The sequence below is a fragment of the Neoarius graeffei genome, chromosome 15 (assembly GCF_027579695.1).
Source record: "Neoarius graeffei isolate fNeoGra1 chromosome 15, fNeoGra1.pri, whole genome shotgun sequence".
Taxonomy (NCBI): Eukaryota; Metazoa; Chordata; class Actinopteri; order Siluriformes; family Ariidae; genus Neoarius; species Neoarius graeffei.
This window is the reverse complement of record NC_083583.1, coordinates 69,175,905-69,194,349: the sequence shown is the minus strand read 5'-3', so window position 1 is coordinate 69,194,349 and position 18,445 is coordinate 69,175,905. Positions and strand designations below refer to the sequence as shown.

General features: G+C 47.1%; 1 protein-coding gene across 2 annotated transcripts in view; it reads left to right on the top strand.

Annotated features, from left to right (window-relative positions):
* The window catches only part of vps13c (vacuolar protein sorting 13 homolog C), a 353,158-nt gene that overhangs the window by 328,926 nt on the left and 5,787 nt on the right, over positions 1-18,445 (top strand). Inside the window, exons 79-80 of one of the 2 annotated variants that reach the window (XM_060941800.1) lie at positions 14,924-15,038; positions 16,999-17,137. In XM_060941800.1, coding sequence (XP_060797783.1) covers positions 14,924-15,038; positions 16,999-17,013 — 130 coding nt within the window. In that variant the 3' untranslated portion in view covers positions 17,014-17,137. Of the gene's footprint in view, positions 1-14,923; positions 15,039-16,998; positions 17,138-18,445 lie in introns of those variants that run through there. The other variant, XM_060941799.1, reaches the window with a different exon arrangement.

Here is an 18,445-nt window from a genome sequence, read left to right as displayed (position 1 = left end):
ACATTAACAGTTTTAACAGTGTTTTTCTGTGAAATGAGTACCTTGGTCAGAGTCGCTTGACTAAGGCTTTCCCCATCAAGGAATCAGGTCTTGAACAAAAAAACTTTGGCTGTACTGTACAGTTTCCTTGTAGTCAAAGTCCCTTCCCACGCCATATGGCGCATAGGTCAGCGCCGATCTCCGTTTCCGTAGCCCTCAGCCTCTTGCCTATGGGTTGCAATGGGGGGCTAGGGTTACAGTGGGGGGCTAGTCCTCTGGTAACTGCGAGAGTTTGACTCCCCACTCGCATCTGTATTGCTAGATGGCAGTAGGTACCATTTTTATGATGGTCTTTGGTATGACCTGACCATGAGTAGAACTCACGATCTCCCAATCGAGAGGCGGACATGCTAACCACTAGGCCAACTCGCGGTGTTTCTTAGTAGGGAAGGGTTCCAACTATCTGGAGAACTTGTTGGCCACCACCAGGACATCATAGCCCTGGCATCTTGGTAAGGTGATATAGTCAACTTGTAGTTCTCTGAAAATTCCATTTGGTGCAGGAGTTCCCATTTGAATAGTTTTCATTGGTTTTTGACATGTGAGACATCCTTCTACCATAGCTGTAGCATGCTGGCAAAAACTGGAATTCCACCATTCATGGGAAAAACAATGTTTCATTTGTTTATCCCTTACTTGATTTACTGAGTGTGTCTGAGCAAGGCATGAAACCATTCTTTCTACTCAAAAAAACCCCATGTTGTTATCAAGTATTGGAGAGAAATAGCTAAAAGAATATAGTTTCTTTGTTTTTTGTCCCCCCCCCAAAAAAAAAAAAAAAATCACCTGTTCCATACTCCAGCCCAGTCGGTGGCTGTAATGCACTTTTAACTTGGTTTGCTAGCCGCCAAAAAAACCCTGAAGAAGAAAACCCCCAACAGATACAAAGAAAAAAAGGCAACAAAATATGGAATAAAAGTATTTGATGGTAAGAACGTATCTTTTTTTTCTAGAATTATTATTATTATTATTATTATTATTATTATGCTACTGTCATTTTGCCGGTTTGTTTACATTCTAAGTAGAAATGATTGTCGGACATTTTGTATAGTTTTTACAGTGGTGCTTGAAAGTTTGTGAACCCTTTAGAATTTTCTATATTTTTGCATAAATATAACCTAAAACATAATCAGATTTTCACACAAGTCTTAAAAGTAGATAAAGAGAACCCAGTTAAATAAATGAGACAAAAATATTATACTTGGTCATTTATTTATTGAGGAAAATGATCCAATATTACATATCTGTGAGTGGCAAAAGTATGTGAACCTTTGTGCAGCAATAACTGCAGCTAAACGTTTCCGGTAACTGTTGTTCAGTCCTGCACACCGGGTTGGAGGAATTTTAGCCTATTCCTCCATACAGAATAGCTTCAACTCTGGGATGTTGGTGGGTTTCCTCACATGAACTGCTCGCTTCATGTCCTTCCACAACATTTCGATTAGATTAAGGTCAGGACTTTGACTTGGCCATTCCAAAACATTAACTTTATTATTCTTTAATCATTCTTTGGTAGAATGACTTGTGTGCTTAGGGTCATTGTCTTGCTGGATGACCTACCTTCTCTTGAGATTCAGTTCATGGACAGATGTCCTAACATTTTCCTTTAGAATTCGCTGGTATAATTCAGAATTCATTGTTCCATGAATGATGGCAAGTTGTCCTGGCCCAGATGCAGCAAAATGGGCCCAAACCATGATACTACCACCACCATGTTTCACAGATGGGATAAGGTTCTTATGCTGGAATGCAGTATTTTCCTTTCTCCAAACATAACGCTTCTCATTTAAACCAAAATGTTCTATTTTGGTCTCATCTGTCCACAAAACATTTTTCCAATAGCCTTCTGGTGTGACTGGCCACGTGATCTTTAGCAAACTGCAGATGAACAGCAATGTTCTTTTTGGAGAGCAGTGGCTTTCTCCTTGCAACCCTGCCATGCACACCATTATTGTTCAGTGTTCCCCTGATGGTGGAATCATGAACATTAACCAATGTGAGAGAGGCCTTCAGTTGCTTAGAAGTTACCCTGGGGTCCTTTCTGACCTCGCTGACTATTACACGCCTTCCTCTTGGAGTGGTCTTTATTGGTCGACCACTCCTGGGGAGGGTAACAATGGTCTTGAATTTCCTCCATTTGTACATAACCTGTCTGACTGTGGATTGCTGGAGTCCAAACTCTTTAGAGATGGTTTTGTAACCTTTTCCACCCTGATGAGCATCAACAACGCTTTTTCTGAGGTCCTCAGAGATCACCTTTGTTCGTGCAATGATACACTTCCACAAACATGTGTTGTGAAGATCAGACTTTGATAGATCCCTGTTCTTTAAATAAAACAGGGTGCCCATTCACACCTGATTGTCATCCCATTCATTGAAAAGACCTGACTCTAATTTCACCTTCAAATTAACTACTAATCCTAGAGGTTCACATACTTTTGCCACTCACAGATATGTAATATTGGATTATTTTCCTCAGTAAATAAATGACCAAGTATAATATTTTTGTCTCATTTGTTTAACTGGGTTCTCTTTATCTACTTTTAGGACTTGTGTGAAAATCTGATGATGTTTTAGGTCATATTTATGTAGAAATATAGAAAATTCTAAAGGGTTCACAGACTTTCAAGCACCACTGTATTTATCGAATTTGCAAAAAAGAAAATGCTCTGTTTCTCAAAATCCAGTGAATATGGATAGAATAAAACAGTTATCCAACTGAATCTCGTCATGTATATCTTTATAGCCAATTCGGTGCTACATGCCTTGTTGGCTGTCAGCTTATGTATGACTGTAGCAGTTCATAGGAGGGGGAGGAGCACAGAAAGACGGCAGGCCAGAATAAAGTTCCATAATTGTATTTATTTGTTCTTTCCAGACACAAGTATATTTCAGTCTCACCGAACACACCAGTTGGCTGGTTCAAGAGAGAACTGCCTTCCTCTGCTCTCTCTCTTTATATAGGGCGCTCACTGGGAAGACACACAAACACAGGTTAATTGACATCAGGTGTAGTGATTCTGCCACTTACCTTCCCTGACTCCGCCCTCCTGTCACAGACCGGCGCTTGACCACGCCCCCGCTGCCACGTACCCCCACCGCCCGACTCAGGCCGGGCAGCTGTCCGGCCTGCAGCCGACTCCCCCCCCCCCCCCTTGACGGGAGAGAAAGTCCGCCACAACCATCTGCACCCCCGGCCTGTGGATCACCTTGAAATTGCTGTCAACGGGTGATCAGCGCATTGGCATCCTTCATGCGGTGGAGACACTGGAGGGGCGTGTGGTCCGAACAGAGGGTGAAAGGGCGTCCCAGCAGGTAGTGGCAGAGGGCGAGGACCGCCCACTTGATCGCGAGGCACTCCTTTTCTATCGTGCTGTAGCGCCCCTCGCGCACCGACAGCTTTCTGCTGATGTACAGCACGGGATGATCCTCCCCCTCCACCTCCTGGGACAACACGGCCCCCAGCCCTCTGTCCGACGCATCCGTCTGTAACATAAAAGGGAGAGAGAAGTCAGGGGAGTGTAATAGTGGCCCCCCGCACAGTGCAGCCTTTACCTCAGAGAAAGCCCGCTGGCATTGCTCCGTCCACTGGACCGGATCTGGTGCCCCCTTTTTAGTGAGATCAGTCAGCGGGCTGGTGACGTCCAAATAATTGGGTATAAACCAACGATAGTAGCCAGCCAGCCCCAGGAACTGTCTCACCCCCTTTTTGGTCTTGGGCCTCGGGCAGGCCGCAATTGCTGCTGTCTTGTTAATTTGGGGATGCACCTGCCCGTTGCCCAAGTGGAAGCCCAGATACCGTACTTCCACCCGCCCAATTGCACACTTCTTTGGGTTGGCTGTGAGACCCACTCGCCTCAGCGACTTAAGGACGGCCCTCAGGTGTTGTAAGTGCCGCTGCCAGTCATTACTATAAATAATGATATCGTCAAGGTATGCGGCCACATAGGTGGCGTGGGGGCGGAGGACCCTGTTCATCAGCCGCTGAAACGTACTGGGCACCCCAAACAGCCCAAAAGGAAGTGTGACAAACTGGTGTAAGCTGAACGGTGTGGAAAAAGCCGTTTTTTCTCGGGATAATGGAGTCAAGGGGATCTGCCAATAACCCTTTATCAAATCCAGTTTCGAGTAAAAGTGAGCCGTGCCTAGCCAATCGAGCAACTCAATACTAGGCATTGGGTACGCATCGAATTTAAACACCTCGTTGACTTTTCTGTAGTCCACACAGAACCGGACCGACCCGTCGGCCTTGGGAACCAAGACCACTGGGCTGCTCCAGTCACTGTGGGACTCCTCGACGATGCCCATCTCGAGCATGGCCTCAAGTTCTTCCCGAACCACCTTTTTTCTTGTGTTCAGGCAGCCTGTAAGGGTGGCTACGCACTACCACCCCCGGGGGCATCTCAATGTGGTGCTCTATGAGGTCAGTGCGGCTGGGCAGGGGCAAGAACACGTCCGAAAACTCGGTCTGCAACTGGGCGACCTCCGCGAGTTGGGTCGGGGAGAGGTGGTCTCCACAGGGGACTGGAGAGGTATGCGATGCCAATGCGCCCTTTTGAACCTCCGGACCCAGCTCCACCTTCTCCGGAACCACCGATACCAACGCTACGGGGACCTCCTCGTTCCAGAGTTTGAGTAGATTGAGGTGGTAAATCTTTAGCGCCCCACCCCTCTCCATTCGCTTCGCCTCACCTCATAGTCGACGTCCCCGACTCGCCGTGTGACCTCAAAGGGTCCTTGCCACTTGGCGATCAATTTGGAGCTCGATGTAGGCAACAGTACGAGTACTTTATCTCCCGGTGCGAACTCCCTAAGGCGCGTACCCCTGTCGTACAGGCGGGTTTCCCGTTCTTGGGCCTGTCGCAAATTCTCCTGGGTTAGGTGTGTGAGCGTGTGGAGTTTTGCGCGCAGGTCAATAACGTACTGAACTTCATTTTTACTTGGTGAAGGTCCCTCCTCCCAATTTTCTCGCAGCACATCTAAAATGCCGCACGGCTTACGCCCGTATAACAATTCAAATGGGGAGAACCCCATGGAGGCTTGGGGGACCTCTCGCACTGCAAATAACAAGGGTTCGAGCCATCTATCCCAGTTACGTGCGTCCTCACGAATTTTTTAATTATATTCTTGAGGGTGCGATTGAACTGTTCAACTAAACCGTCCGTTTGTGGGTGATAAACGCTGGTGCGGATCGGCTTAATACCTAATAGCCCATACAGTTCGCTCAGTGTTCGTGACATAAACGAGGTGCCTTGGTCAGTCAGAATCTCTTTCGGGATTCCAACTCAGGAGATGACACGGAAGAGTGCCTCCGCAATACTGCGTGCTGAGATATTGCGAAGAGGCACCGCTTCCGGGTATCGCGTTGCATAGTCCACCAGAACTAATATACAGCGGTACCCTCGTGTTGACCGATCTAATGCCCCGACGAGATCCATCCCAATTCTTTCGAACGGGGTCTCAATTAATGGTAGGGGGCGCAAAGGCGCTTTTGGAATGGCCGCTGGATTTACTAACTGGCATTCGCGGCATGCCGTACACCACCTACGGACATCGCCACGAATCCCCGGCCAATAGAATCAGGCCATTATTCGGGCTAGTGTCTTATCCTGCCCTAAGTGTCCAGCCATGGGATTAAAGTGAGCCGCCTGGAATACCAATTCCCGGCGGCTTTTTGGAATCAAAAGCTGGGTGATTTGCTCTTTCGTCTGAGTATCCTGCGTCACTCGGTATAACCTATCTTTCATAATAGAAAAATAGGAGAAGGACGGGGTGGCGTTCGGCTGGAGCATTTGACCATCGATTACTCTCACTTGGTCAAACGCATGCCGCAGAGTCTCGTCTCGCGACTGCTCTAACAGGAAATCCGCAAGGGATTCCCCGAGAGAGGGAGGAGGAGCCTGTGGCTCTTCACTCTGACGCGGAGATGACGTAGACGGCTCTGCAACAGCTGCTCCTGCCAAAGCGACACCGGGACCTCCCCCTGCTGACCTATGGCAGGACCCACTCTTCACTAGATGACTCATCAACTCCCCGAATCCCGGCCAATCAGTCCCCAAAATTATCGAGTGGGTGAGGCGAGGATTAACCGCCGCCTTTACTATAAATTTTTCCCCTCGGAACAAAATGTGGACCGACACCAACGGGTAGCTGTGAACATCCCCGTGCACACACAACACCTTCACCCCCTGTGCTCCCCCCAATGCCTCGTTTTGCACCAGGCTTTGGTGAATTGAGGTCTGATTACAACCGGAATCCACCAACACCTGATATGTATCCCCTTGGATACTCACCGGTATGCGATACGCTCCGGCCCGCTCGAGGGCATCTCCTGGCGCGTCGGGGATCCGAACCACCGTGCCCACTCCTATTGCCGAACATTGCTGTTGGAGGTGGCCCGGCTCCCCGCAGCTCCAGCAAACCGGCCTGGGCTTCCTCTCTGCACCGGCGCCCTGGGGCTCACTCACCTGAGGGGGGGAAGAGACAGACACAGAAGGGACAAACGGGAGGACACCACGGGTGCGACGGGCCGGCTGGGGTGGGGCCAGCCCCCGCCTCCGCGGTGGGGGAACGGGGTGAGGACGAGACACAGGAGGAGAGAGGGGGGGAGAGAGAGAGAGGAGAGAATAGGATGTCCGCTGTCCTGCTGTCGGAACAGCCGCCAAATGGTCCCCTGCCAACTCGATGGCCTGATCCAGCGACGCCGGGCGGTGGCACTGGACCCACTCCGCGGTTCCCTCTGGCAGGCGGCCGATGAACTGCTCCAGCACCACCTGATCGGGGATTCCCTCGGCGTCATCGTTGTTGGCCCTCAACCACCGCCAGCAGGCGTCCCGGAGCTGCTGGCCAAACGCAAACGGCCGGCCGACTTCCTGCAGCCGCAGAGCGCGGAAGCGCTGACGTTGTTGTTCAGGGGTGCGCCCCACCCGCTGGAGGATGGCCCGGCGAAGGTCCGCGTAGGCCATCCGGTGGTCGGCGGGGAGCTGTAGTGCGTCCAGCTGCGCCTCTCCCGTTAGCAGGGGGAGAAGGCGCGCCGCGCGCTGCTCCATCGGCCACCCCGAGGTCTCCGCGACTTGCTCGAAGAGCGTGATGAATGCCTCGGGGTCATCCTGCGGGCCCATCTTGGTTAGGGTGAGGGGGGACGGGCCCGCGGTGGGAGCGCTGGTGGACCCCGCCGACGCGAGGAGGTGCCGGAACGCCTGACGATCTTCCTGCTGCGCCAGCACCAGGGCCTCGAACCGGCGCTCTTGCTCCTTCCGGAGGGTGATTAGCACCTGGTGCTGGCTCTGCTGGGCCGTGGCGAGGGCGTGGACCAGGTCCGCGAAGGGGGAGGACTCCATGGCGCTGTTCTTTTCCTGTGCTCCATCCCGGGTTTCAGCACCACTGTAGCAGTTCGTAGGAGGGGGAGGAGCACAGAAAGACGGCAGGCCAGATAAAGTTCCATAATTGTATTTATTTGTTCTTTCCAGACACAAATATATTTCAGTCTCACCGAACACACCAGTTGGCTGGTTCAAGAGAGAGCTGCCTTCCTCTGCTCTCTCTTTCTTTATATAGGGAAGACACACAAACACAGGTTAATTGACATCAGGTGTAGTGATTCTGCCACTTACCTTCCCTGACTCCGCCCTCCTGTCACAGAGCGGCGCTTGACCACGCCCCCGCTGCCACAATGACTCAATTTCATGGAATAATGTGTGTGTGTGTGTGTGTGTGTGTGTTTTAGCCGTTTGTCTTTCAGCCAGTCTACATACTTTTATGAGTGCCTGTATTTCTGACAGCTAGTCGAATGTTCCAGGAGTCATGTCTTCACTAGCATTCACATTAGGCTCTGTCGTGGTTGCCAAACCTGCCTTAAATTCTCCATTTTCCTCCTCATTTTGGACTTGCCACCTGGAATTAGTCTTTTTCTTGTGGCAATATTCATTATTTTTCTGTCATCAGTGGTTTACTCCAGTAATCTGACCTAACACTGCCTTCAAAATAAAGCTATATTTATATCATATTGCTGTACATACTGGTCTGAAATTCACAAAATAAATATGCTTTTATTTGCTCCATATAGCCTCATGCAGACCATGTGTGTATCTCCTTCTGTGATCATTTAATTCATTTAAAAATATTAACGTGTATGTTATTTGTCTGTTTTTGTTCATCCTGAATGAACATTTTTAAAAACAGCAACCCTATATCCCAACTTTGTTGTGACTTGTTCTGACTGCAAGTTAGTGAGCTTTACTGATGTTTCTGGAATGTCGTAAAACTAAAACTTTAGCAGTTGAATAAAAAATGCTGTTCTGCAAAATGCTATTTGTTGTATACATCCCTAATAAAGTGGTTAATAACTTTTTATTAGGGACACCTGTTTCTTCATGCAGTTCAATCATGTGGCAGTGTCGTAATGCATAAAATTATGCAGAGCTTGTGATCACAGTGCCTTTGACTGGGATTTTTTGCTGCTGCCAGATTGGCTGGTTGAATATTTCAGAAATTGTTGATCTCCTGGGATGTTCACGCACAACAGTCTCACAGTTTAGATAGAATGATGTGAAACACCTTGTTGCATTTGTGCACTCAGTGATGCTTTTCTGCTGTGTCGTGGAAACTCTCAAAACTTAAACTCGTCTCGTCTCGTCTTCTTCCGCTTTATCCGGGACCGGGTCGCGGAGGCAGCAGTCTAAGCATGGAAGCCCAAATTTCCCTCTCCCCAGACACCTCGGTCAGCTCCTCGGGAAGAACACCGAGGCGTTCCCAGGCCAGCCGAGAGACATAGTCCCTCCAGCGTGTCCTGGGTCTTCCCCGGGGCCTCCTCCCGGGGGGACATGCCTGGAACACCTCCCCAGGGAGGCATCCAGGAGGCATCCGAAAAAGATGCCCGAGCCACCTCAGCTGGTTCCTCTCAATGTGGAGGAGCAGCGGCTCTACTCCGAGCTCCTCCCGAGTGACTGTGCTTCTCACCCTATCTCTAAGGGAGCGCCCAGCCACCCTGCGAAGGAAACTCATTTCGGCCGCTTGTATCCACGATCTTGTTCTTTCGGTCATTACCCAAAGCTCATGACCATAGGTGAGAGTCGGAACATAGATCGACCGGTAAATTGAGAGCTTCGCCTTTTGGCTCAGCGCCTTCTTCACCACGACGGACCGGTAAAGCGACCACATCACTGCGGAGGCTGCACCGATCCGCCTGTCAATCTCACACTCCATCCTTCCCTCACTCGTGAACAAGATCCCGAGATACTTAAACTCCTCCACTTGAGGCAGGACTTCTCCACCAACCTGGAGAGGGAAAGCCACCCTTTTCCGGTCGAGAACCATGGCCTTGGACTTGGAGGTGCTGATTCTCATCCCAGCCGCTTCACACTCGACTGCAAACCGCCCCAGTGCATGCTGAAGGTCCTGGTTTGAAGAAGCCAACAGGACAACATCATCCGCAAAAAGCAGAGATGAAATACTGTGGTTCCCAAACAGGATTCCTTCCGGCCCCTGGCTGCGCCTAGAAATTCTGTCCATAAAAATTATGAACAGAACCGGTGACAAAGGGCAGCCCTGCCGGAGTCCAACATGCACTGGGAACAGGTCTGACTTACTGCCGGCAATGCGAACCAGACTCCTGCTCCGTTCGTACAGGGACCGGACAGCCCTTAGCAAAGAGCCCCGAACCCCATACTCCCGAAGCACCCCCCACAGAATACCACGGGGGACATGGTAGAATGCCTTCTCCAGATCCACAAAGCACATGTGGACTGGTTGGGTAAACTCCCATGAACCATCGAGCACCCTACGAAGGGTATAGAGCTGGTCCAGTGTTCCGCGACCAGGACGAAAACCGCATTGTTCCTCCTGGATCCAAGGTTCGACTATTGGTCGAATTCTCCTCTCCAGTACCCTAGAGTAAACTTTCCCCAGGAGGCTGAGAAGTGTGATTCCCCTATAATTGGAGCACACTGTCCGGTCCCCTTTCTTAAAAAGAGGGACCACCACCCCAGTCTGCCACTCCAGAGGCACTGTCCCCGACCGCCACGCGATGTTGCAGAGGCATGTCAACCAAGACAGCCCCACAACATCCAGAGACTTAAGATACTCAGGGTGGATCTCATCCACCCCCGGTGCCTTGCCACCGAGGAGCTTGCAAACCACCTCAGTGACTTCGGCTTGGGTAATGGACGAGTCCACCTCTGAGTCATCAGCCTCAGTCTCCTCAATGGAAGACATGATGGTGGGATTGAGGAGATCCTCAAAGTATTCCTTCCACCGCCCGACAATGTCCCCAGTCGAGGTCAACAGCTCCCCACCCGCACTGTAAACAGTGTTGGCCGAGTACTGCTTCCCCCTCCTGAGGCGCCAGACGGTTTGCCAGAATTTCTTCGAGGCCGACATCGGGAACATGCACTGGGAAGGCCATGGTCCTTCTCCATGGCCTCCTCGAACTCCTCCCAGTTCCGAGTTTTTGCCTCCGCAGCTGCCCAAGCTGCAGCACGCCTGGCCTGCCGATACCCGTCAGCTGCCTCAGGGGTCCCGGAGGTCAACATGGCCTGATAAAGACTCCTTCTTCAGCTTGACGGCATCCCTTACTTCCGGTGTCCACCACCGGGTTCGGGGATTGCCGCCACGACAGGCACCGGAGACCTTGCAGCCACAGCTCCGAACAGCTGCGTCCACAATGGAGGTAGAGAACATGGTCCACTCAGACTCAATGTCCCCCGCCTCCCTCGGAAGCTGGGAAAAACTCTCCCGGAGGTGGGAGTTAAAGACCTCCCCAACAGAGTGCTCGGCCAGATGTTCCCAGCAGACCCTCACCATACGTTTGGGCCTGCCAGGTCTGTCCAGCTTCCTCCTCCACCAGCGGATCCAACTCACCACCAGGTGGTGATCAGTTGACAGCTCAGTCCCTCTCTTCACCCGAGTGTCCAAGACATAGGGCCGGAGATCAGATGAAATGACAACAAAGTCTATCATCGACCTCCGACCTAAGGTGTCCTGGTGCCACGTGCACTTATGGACACCCCTATGCTCGAACATGGTGTTCGTTATGGACAAACCGTGACTAGCACAGAAGTCCAATAATAAAACACCACTCGGGTTCAGATCGTGGAGGCCGTTCCTCCCAACCACGCCCCTCCAAGTGTCACTGTCGTCGCCCACATGAGCATTGAAGTCCCCCAGTAACACAATGGAATCCCCAGTCTGAGCACCCCTCAGTACCTCTCCCAGGGACTCCAAGAAGGCCGGATACTCTATACTGCTATTCGGCCCGTAGGCACAAACAACAGCAAGAGCCCTCTCCCCAATCCGAAGGCGCAGAGAGGCGACCCTCTCGTTCACTGGGATAAACTCCAACACATGGCGGCTGAGCTGGGGAGCTATAAGCAAGCCCACACCAGCCCGCCGCCGCTCACTATGGGCGACTCCAGAGAAGTGGAGAGTCCAGCCCCTCTCGAGGAGCTGGGTTCCAGAGCCCAAGCTGTGCGTGGAGGTGAGCCCGACTATCTCTAGCCGGTACCTCTCAACCTCCCGCACAAGCTCAGGCTCTTCCCCCCCAGCAAAGTGACATTCCATGTCCCAACAGCTAGCCGCTGTGTCTGGGGATCAGGTCGTCGAGGCCCCTGCCTTCGACTGCCACCCAATCCACACTGCACCAGTCCCCTACTGCTACCTCTGCAGGTGGTGAACCCACAGGAGGTTGGGCCCACATCACCTCTTCGGGCTGAGCCCAGCCGGGCCCCATGGGCAAAGGCCCGGCCACCAAGCACTTGCATACGAGCCCCAACCCCAGGCCTGGCTCCAGGGTGGGGCCCCGGCTGCGCCATACCGGGCGACGTCATGGTCCTTGATGGTTTCTCCATAAGGGTTTTGGTGAACTGCTCTTGGTCTGGCCTGTCACCTAGGACCTGTCTGCCTTGGGAAACCCTGACAGGGGCATAATGCCCCCGACAACATAGCTCCTAGGATCATTCAAGCACACAAACCCCTCCACCACAATAAGGTGGCAGTTCTAGGAGGGGAAACTTAAACTCTTCCAAGCAAAAATGATTCAAAGAGGTTGCACAACAGTTTAGACTTTTATTAAATCCATTTAAAAAAGCCAAGTTCGGTCTGCAGAGTGAACCGACTCAAAATCACAAAGTTCTTATTTTATACAGCTTCAAAAAAAAAAAAAGTGTATGCAAATGATCTCCTTGGTTAGTATGTCATACCACTTCAACATTTTCTATTCAGCAGTACATCTCACACTTCTTATATTTTGTATCAACTGAGCCAAATTTTCCAGTATGAATGGTCAATTCAGAAAAAAAACAAATCATATGATCAGAAGTGATGCGCCATGAACAACACAGCATTCAGAGCATACAATACATGATTCAAAATGACTGGAGTCAAATCAGCTTAAAGATTGATACAGGCTGCAGGTGCAAACGAGTACAACACTCAATAGGGTACAATCGTGGCCTTGGCCAGTCTACCCCAACATAGGATAAAAAAAAAAAAGATGCACATTCCAGCTATAGAGCTTGTATTGTAACAATACCCGATTCAGAATAACTTGATAAAATGTATTACGTTAGCATGCAGAACACTCTGGAATGAACAGTTGCTTGATTCAGCACGGCCTTGGCTCACTCATTACAACATATGATAATGTTGCAGGCATTGGAATTAAAATAATACACTTTTTGAATAAGCCTGTGATTTAGCAGAAAACAACCTTTCAGTATTAGCAATCTCAGTGTCTTTACTGTATTTTACTGCAATTATGATCATTCATAAATCAATTTATTATTACTTTTAATCGAATCAATTTCATTTACTCTTTACTGAAAATTAACATACTTGGCTTTGAATTAAAAATACAATCATCATTAACCAAATTATTGCTTTTGTAATGACATCGAGGTGTGTGTGTGTGTGTGGGGGGGGGGTCACATTTAGGATATAAAATCACCATAGCTGACTACCAGAGTGGTTGTTTGAGTTGCTGTGGCATCCATGTTGAGTAAGACCAGCCTGGTAGTTCTCCATAGCGTTCTCATGTGGCACATTTTGCCTCTGGAGCTGCTGCTCCCTGGATGTTGTTTACATCAGAGCACTGCTCTGCGTGCACGCTAATGCTTCACAAATTTATTTATTTATTTATTTATTTATTTTTAAGCATCAATGACTAGGTGAATCAGATTAATAAGTAATGTTAACTAAGCATTTGTAACAGAGTACAGTGGTGTGCAAAAGTTTGGGCACCCCTGGTCAAAATTACTGTTACTCTGAACAGTTACAAAAGTTGAAGATGAAATTATCTCCAAAAGGCATAAAGTTAAAGATGACTCATTCCCTTTATATTTTAAGCAAAAACATTTTTTTTATTTTCATCTTTTACATTTTCAAAATTACAAAAAAGGAAAAGGGCCTGAAGCAAAAGTTTGGGCACCCTGCATGGTTAGTACCTAGTTACACCCCCTTTGGGAAGTATCACAGCTTGTAATCACTTTTTGTAGCCAGCTAATAATCTTTCAGGTCTTACCTGGGAGATTTTGATACATTCGTTCTTGCAAAAGGCTTCCAGTTCTACAAGTTTCTTGGGCTGTCTTGCATGCACTGCTCTTTTGAGATCTCTCCACAGATTTTCAATGATGTTTAGGTCAGGGGACTGTGAGGGCCATGGCAAAACCTTCAGCTTGTGCCTCTTGAGGTATTCCATTGTAGATTTTGAGGTGTGTTTTGGATCATCGTCTTATTGTAGGACCCATGCTCTTTTTAACTTCAACTTTTTTACAGATGGTGTGATGTTTGCTTCCAGAATTTGCTGGTATTTATTCGAATCCATGCTTCCCTCAACCAATGAAATGTGCCCTGTGCCACTGGCTGCAACATAACCCCAAAGCGTGATCGATCCACACCCATGCTTCAGAGTTGGAGTGGTGTTCTTTTCCTGGAACTTGGCACCCTTTTTTCTCCAAACATACCTTTGCACATTGTGGCCAAAAAGTTCTGTTTTGATTTCATCAGTCCACAGGACTTGTTTCCAAAATGCATCAGGCTTATTTAGATGTTCATTTGCAAACTTCAGATGCTGAATTTTGTGGCTAGGACGCAGGAACGGTTTTCTTCTGATGACTCTTCCGTGAAGGTCATATTTGTTCCGGTGTCGCTGCATAGTAGAACAGTACACCACCACTCCAGGGTCTGCTAAATCTTTCTGAAGATCTTTTGCAGTCAAACAGGGGTTTTTATTTTCCTTTCTAGCAATCCAACGAGCAGTTCTTTCAGAAAGTTTTCTTCATCTTCCAGACCTCACCTTGATCTCCACTGTTTCTGTTAACTGCCATTTCTTCACACATTACAATCTGAGGAAATGGCTACCTGAAAACACTTTGCTACGTTCTTGTAGCCTTCTCCTGCTTTGTGAGCATCAATTATTTTATTATTCAGAATGCAAGGGAGTTGCTTAGAGGTGCCCATGGCTGTTGATTTTAGGGACAAGTTTGAGGAGTCAGAGAATTTATACAGCTTTGAAATCTGCATCATCTGACCTTTCCTAACGAAGAATTTGAACAAGCCACAGCTCAATAAGCTAATTAAGGTCTGGAGCCTTGGTAAAAGTTACCTGAGAGCTCAAATGTATTGGGGTGCCCAAACTTTTGCATGGTGTTCCTTTTCTTTTTTCACTCTTCAGTTGTACAAAACAAAAATAATACACAAATCTTGCAGAAAACGCTGAAAAGAAATGTCGTCTTTACCTTTGTCTTTTGGTGATCAGTTCATCTTCTGCTCACTTAACTATTCACAGTAACAGACATTTTCAGTAAGGGTGCCCAAACTTTTGCATGCCACTGTAACTTATTAATCCATCAAGTAAGTAAGAATAGTAACTAATTGTACATTATGATGATAGGGTGGCGGAGTCAACAGAAGAAGTCACAAAGCTGCGACCTGTTCGCCTCATCCAAGAAGATGGCATCATCCGGCCCTACAACCAGCATGAGTCAGAGGGTTATGATCTTTTTCAGGTAACAACATTCATAAACACCCACAAAATTTGCTAATAAACATAATTAGAAAGTTAAAACTAGTGACACACTGATTGTGTGATATGAGTGAACTCAAAGTGTTTAAACACAAAAACCACTATATACAATATGTGTGTGTGTGTGTGTATATATATATATATATATATATATATATATATATATATATATACAGGGAGTGCAGAATTATTAGGCAAATGAGTATGTTGACCACATTACCCTCTCTATGCATGTTGGCCTACTCCAAGCTGCATAGGCTTGAAAGCCTCCTACCAATTAAGCATACCAGGTGATGTGCATCTCTGTAATGAAAAGGGGTGTGGTCTAATGACATCAACACCCTATATCAGGTGTGCAAAATTATTAGGCAACTTCCTTTCCTTTGGCAAAATGGGTCAGAAGAGGGATTTGACGGACTCAGAAAAGTCAAAAATAGTGACATATATTGCAAAGGGATGGAGCACTCTTAAAATTGCCCAGCTTTTGAAGCGTGACCATCGAACAATCAAGCGCTTCATTCAAAATAGTCAACAGGGTCGCAAGAAGCGCGTTGAAAAAAAAAGGCGCAAACTAACTGCCCGTGAACTGAGGAAAGTCAAGCATGAAGCTGCCAAGATGCCACTCGCCACCAGTTTTGCCATATTTCAGAGCTGCAACATCACTGGAGTGTCAAAAAGCACAAGGTGTGCAATACTCAGGGACACGGCCAAGGTAACAAAGGCTGAAAAACGACCACCACTGAACAAGACACACAAGATGAAACGTCAAGACTGGGCCAAGAAGTATCACAAGACTGATTTTTCTAAGGTCTTATGGACAGATGAAATGAGAGTGAGTCTTGATGGGCCAGATGGATGGGCTCGTGGCTGGATCAGCAAAGGGCAGAGAGCTCCAGTCCGACTCAGACACCAGCAAGGTGGAGGTGGGGTACTGGTATGGGCTGGTATCATCAAAGATGAGCTTGTGGGACCTTTTCGGGTTGAGGATGGCGTCAAGCTCAACTCCCAGTCCTATTGTCAGTTTTTGGAAGACACCTTCTTCAAGCAGTGGTACAGGAAGAAGTCAGCATCATTCAAGAAAAACATGATTTTCATGCAGGACAATGCTCCATCACACGCATCCAAGTACTCCACAGCATGGCTGGCCAGAAAGGGTCTAAAGGAAGAAAGATTAATGACGTGGCCTCCTTGTTCACCTGATCTGAACCCCATAGAAAACCTGTGGTCCCTCATCAAATGTGAGATCTACAAGGAGGGGAAACAGTACACATCTCTGAACAGTGTCTGGGAGGCTGTGGTTGCTGCTGCACGCAATGTTGATCGCAAACAGATCAAAACACTGACCGAATCCATGGATGGCAGGCTTTTGAGTGTCCTTGTAAAGAAAGGCGGCTATATTAGTCACTGATTTGTTTTTGTTTTGTTTTTTTTGAATGCCAGCAATGTATATTAGTGAATGTTGAGTTGTTATATTGGTTTCCCTGGTGAAAATAAATGAGTGAAATGGGTATATGTTTGTTTTTTGTTAAGTTGCCTAATAATTATGCACAGTTATAGTCACCTGCACACACAGATATCCTCCTAAGATAGCTAAAACTAAGAAAGCCCTACTCCAACTTCCAAAAATACTCAGCTTTGATATTTATGAGTCTTTTGGGTTCATCAAGAACATAGTTGTTTTTCAATAATAAAACTAATCCTCAAAAATACAACTTGCCTAATAATTCTGCACTCCCTGTGTGTATATATATATATATATATATATATATATATATATATATATATATATGAGAGAGAGAATGTAGTGTTTTTTCCCAAACAATGTTTTTTTGTTTGTTTGTTTTTCTGCTACTTTGTTGAGCTGATTCTACTTCTGGATTTTGACCTGTCTGCCTATCCCCCCCCCCCCCTTTTTTTCCCTTTTTTTCATTTCCTACATGCAGCCTGAGGAGAAATAATGGGTTTGGGGCAACAAAACTAAAACATTTTCAATAGAGCACAGTGGTTGTTGAATTATAGCACACATGCTAGTAAAGCTTCAACACTTTTATATGTCATGTTTAATTAACCTATGGTTGATTTTATTATTTGTGTAATGCAGTAGAACATTTTCTTATTGCCTAGTGTCTTACAATGTTCCTTTTAAATAGCTGTAACCTTTTCTGATTCTAACACAGTTGTATTCTTGCTGCAATTTTTTCTACATTTACCAAAACTAAAAACATTTAATACCTCGCTTACTTTTGCTTTTTAGTTTTACTGAAATACTTGGTGTGTCTACATTGTAAAAAGTCATTAAGGTTGTTAATTGATGTAACTGCATTCTACTCTGTCCTTGAAACACAGAAGAAATTAAATTAGACCCTTTAATACAAACACATATAAATGGTAAGAAGATACAATCACCTTCTACTTATGAACAATGGCAAACAAGTACATTAAAATTTGTAATTAAATAGTCCAGTATTTTAATACATGTTTTGTTAAATGAAAAAAAGATTTCTTTTAAAGTTTATTCTATTGCCTGGGCTGGTAATATAGTATTATTATTATTTAAATATCTAAGCCTTACCCAAATAATCTTACCCAGTTAATGTCTAATGTATGTCTAACCTAGCCCTACTTTGTAATACCTCATAAATTACATGATGCAAGCAATTTGATTGTCTTTACTGTGTTTGTGTTTTGTTTTATGGTGTAATGTAATTGTGTTAGTTAACTTGTGATCTTGTTTCAGTGATTTGTCATAAATTATCACAATATCTGGAATAAATCTGCCTATGATTGTGGTCAGAATGTTTCATCTGAATGTTGAAAGATGATTTACTTACAGAATTTAGGGCAGCATGGTGGTGCAGTGGTTAGCACTGTTGCCTCAAAGCAAGAAGTGTCTGGATTCTAACTTTGTGGCTGACTGGGGTCTTTCTGTGTGACTTTGCATGCTATCCCCGTGCCTGCGTGGGTTTCCTCCAGGTGCTTCAGTTTCCTCCCACAGTCCAAAGACATGCAGATTAGGTCAACTCACTACTCTAAATTGCCCATAGGTGTAAATGTTAGCCCTGATAGTTTGGGTGGGGTTTACATTAGACCGTATCAGCGGATCATCAGATTAACGTTTTTAAAAACGATTAGTGTGCACACAGCAACGCCAATACACGATTCGCGTGCACACAGCAACGCCAGTACACGGATACGCTAATCACATGACTAATTCGGCACGTAAGTTGAAATGTGTCAGTGCGGCTCATCGCTTCCTCCTCAGCGGCTGCGCTCCAAATCACTCCGCCCTGAACAGCAAGTGCCCTCTGGAGGGTGCGCACTCTGGCCCTACGTAGCTCACAGAGCGCGCGAGTGTAGTGCACGAGCAGTGATTCGGGACTGAGCCGCTGT